General features: G+C 31.3%; 1 protein-coding gene across 1 annotated transcript in view; it reads left to right on the top strand.

The window, feature by feature from the left end:
- The window catches only part of LOC108571080 (protein singed), a 12,037-nt gene that overhangs the window by 6,764 nt on the left and 1,887 nt on the right, over positions 1–3,386 (top strand). The window contains exon 4 of the mRNA XM_017933051.1: positions 2,734–3,023. Within this exon, the coding sequence (XP_017788540.1) occupies positions 2,734–3,023 (290 nt within the window). The remainder of the gene's footprint in view (positions 1–2,733; positions 3,024–3,386) is intronic.

Below are 3,386 nucleotides of genomic sequence, written 5' to 3'. Positions count from 1 at the left end.
TTCCATACTTTTATGTATTTTACGATAAAAAATAATTTTCTTTTTACTTATATCACAAATTATGGTTTACCTTTTTGTATTGTAAGAACTTATAATGGAATATATGGTTCTATTTAAAAAAATTTGTAATAATTTCATTTGATTAAAGAAAAAGAATTTTGAATTTTCAACTACAATCATCTACTTTTAGTTGTAAATAAATAAATTTTAATTCAAAACATTCTCTCATTATATTGTCTGAAATCAATTGTTATTAAATGCAACAACTTTGATCATACGTATATTAAGAATTTTATGAAATATTGTATATGAAGTTTAAAATATAAATTGCAATAATGGAAAAAATTGGAGGTAGATTATTATTAGGGAAAAAGTAATTGATTAAAATTGTAACTACACAGTGTGTCTTAGCATAAACCGAACACGTAAATATCTCCTTCGTTTTTAATGATATGGGAAATGTTTAAAACACATTTTGAATGGATTCGAAGAAGGAATACTGTGGATGGAAACTTTTATTACGATCAGTTTCTTTCAAAGTTTCTCAAGGTTACCAGTATTTTTTTGTTTAGGAAAGCATATACTTTTTTGTATTGCATCTTGCAGCGGTGTTAACGGTTGAACACCAAAAAGGTTATCAAATTCCAAAGCAGTGTTAAGATGGTATGTGAATTTACTGTTTATGTTAATAAATACTTAAAGTGATATTCACCGTCGGCGATACATTGTCTAAAACGAATAATCATGGATTGTGTTGCTCTTTTAATTATTTCTGGAGTAATAGCAACACATCATGTCTTCTGGAATGATAGGTTGCTGTGGACAAACGCTGAATGTATTGAGTTACTGTCTTAGAATTAGATGAACTTTTTCGTATGCAAAGTCACCTCAAGTTCATTAATTCAAAAAAAAGCCATTAAATTTTTATTGTAAACATTTTTTTATATCTACTATAGTTTTAAAAATGTACAGGGAAATAAGGTAACACTAATCTTCATTCAAGGGCTGTTTTCACCCCGAAGAACTGAAAGAAGGGCAAAAAAGAATTGCCCGATACTTCTCTTGAGGTCCCCTACAAGCCTGCAAAGTTTCAAAAAAATCGGAATTTTCGGGTTACCAAAGTTCCCCTGTCAGTCATACTTGAATGTATTTTAACCCCAGCTACAAGGTGTTATAGAAAAAAGTATGTGCTTTCCTGTAAAAAAAATACCGATGTCCTTGAGAAAATAAGAAAAAAAAGTGATCGTAAAAACAATTTTTCTTTCACAGTATTTCTTCTTAGATACCATTCAAATTGTGTGTTAAACATTTCTCGTAACATTAAAAACAAATGAAGATATTTCGATGTTCTGCTTATATTGGGATACCCAGTATGTAGGGTACCTTTTGTAGCCGAGGCACCCCTATGCACTAGCGACTACTTGCCAAGCGTCTTAAAACCGGGCAATGAATGAGAAAACTAATTGGGCAACTTGAAAATTGTCAGTATCGCAGAGACCATCAAAGTCTCTATTGCCATAATTATAGAGTACTGTAAAAAGAATAATAATAAGAAGAAGAAATAATATTGGATGCACCATTTAATGCAACAAAGGAATGTTTGCTGCATGTTTCAAAGATGCAAAAAAAATTGTGAAATATTTTCAATAATGTTGTTGTTGTTGTCTTTAATTTACCGGCATCGACTGCTGTTGGTCATTAGCCGGGGACCTACTGTTTAAGGTGGGTTCCGAACCACCGTTCAATAATGTGTTTTTCAATTTTTTAAGCATGTCAATAAAATCATTTGATGCTTTGTTAAATATATTAAGATCATGAATAATCGGCAACGATACAAATATGAGATCTGGGAGGACCTAGGTGGACCTTGTTTGTACTTTTAGTAGTGCTCAGATAACATTCAGGAACTTTGTCTGGATTATTCCTGTCTTTTCGATGAAGCGCATTCTTTTCCCCGAAAGTTGTGTCTATTTGAATCAATACACCTCATTAGTTGCGGCGACTGGCTGCTCTCCTATGCGTCGCTTGTATTTTCGTAGACGCTAGCGATTTGCTATACAGGGTATTCAGCTACTCCTAGAAGAAAATTTAATGAGTGATTCTAAAAACCAAAATAAGACAAAAATCAAGAATAAAACAATTGCGTTTGAAGCTTCATTTTTTAGTTATTAATGTTTAAAAATTTTCCTGTAGCCGAGTAAACCTCCCTGCATCAACGCAAGGGTAGTACCACAGAAGTCGGTAATGTCGTTTGCAGCGCCCAATGTCACTGCTTCTCTACGACTTGTTCGTGATAAGGTGCCAGCTATATATCGTTGGTTTTGAGGATCACTACTATACGTACCCTCCGTGCCTTGACGTTCCATATATTCATCGATGCAGGGAGGTTTATTCGGCTACAGGAATAATTTTAAACGTATAATTAAAAAACGTAGCCTCAAAAGCAATTTTTTTATTCTTAGTTTTCGTCTTATTTCGGCTTCTAGAATCACTCCTTAACGTTTTTTCAGGGGTAACCGAACATCCTGTATAGTTACGCCGACTTCATGCGTAAGCTCTCATATATTTTTCTGCACCTATAGTAGTTGCCAGTGCGTAAGAAGTCTTAATTACCAGTAGTGATTTTTGTATTTTAAATTAAACATACTTATTGGAAACTAATTTAACATCCATGCATAAATTTTTGAAATAATAAAAATATTAAGAAATATTATGAAAGTAAATCTATTTTAGGTAAATTTAAAATCTGCTGGAAGAAAACGATTTGCTCATTTAAGTGCAACACAAGATGAAATTCATGTAGATGCACCAGTTCCTTGGGGAGAGGATACACTTTTTACTTTAGAATTTCGTCCTTCTTCAATAGAAGATGATGGTCAAGAACATTCTAAGTTTGAAGGTGGTTACTATGCTCTACACACTTGTAATAACAAGTATTTAGCGCGTGATGGAAAACTTTTGGATTTCTGTACACGAGATTGTCTTTATGCTGCTGAATTTCATGCTGGGTTACTTGCATTGAGGTTAGTTTTACTAATATCTTTTTTTATTATATCATGATATTGTTACAATGTTTCTTTCATAGATGTTACTATAAGAATCATTTAATTTGTTATATTCTATTATAGTTAGTAAAAATCAATATTATGATATGACAAACTTAAAGTAGTGTAATAATAATATTGTAGGAATATTTTCAAAAATATACAATACAATTTGTATTATTCTACAAAGGATAAAATGCTCTTTAGGTGAATCTACACTTTTGGATTGGTAAACATTTATTAGAAAATACTTTTTGAATTTTGAGTGTAAAAAACTATATATTTTAAATGTTTTTATACAGTAATTTGTTAATGTTTTTGTAATTTATTTAAATTTGAACT

Source organism: Habropoda laboriosa, unplaced genomic scaffold, assembly GCF_001263275.1.
Source record: "Habropoda laboriosa isolate 0110345459 unplaced genomic scaffold, ASM126327v1 scaffold106, whole genome shotgun sequence".
NCBI classification, from domain to species: domain Eukaryota; kingdom Metazoa; phylum Arthropoda; class Insecta; order Hymenoptera; family Apidae; genus Habropoda; species Habropoda laboriosa.
The sequence above is the reverse complement of the archived record's forward strand: the minus strand, read 5'-3'. Positions and strand labels throughout refer to the sequence as shown.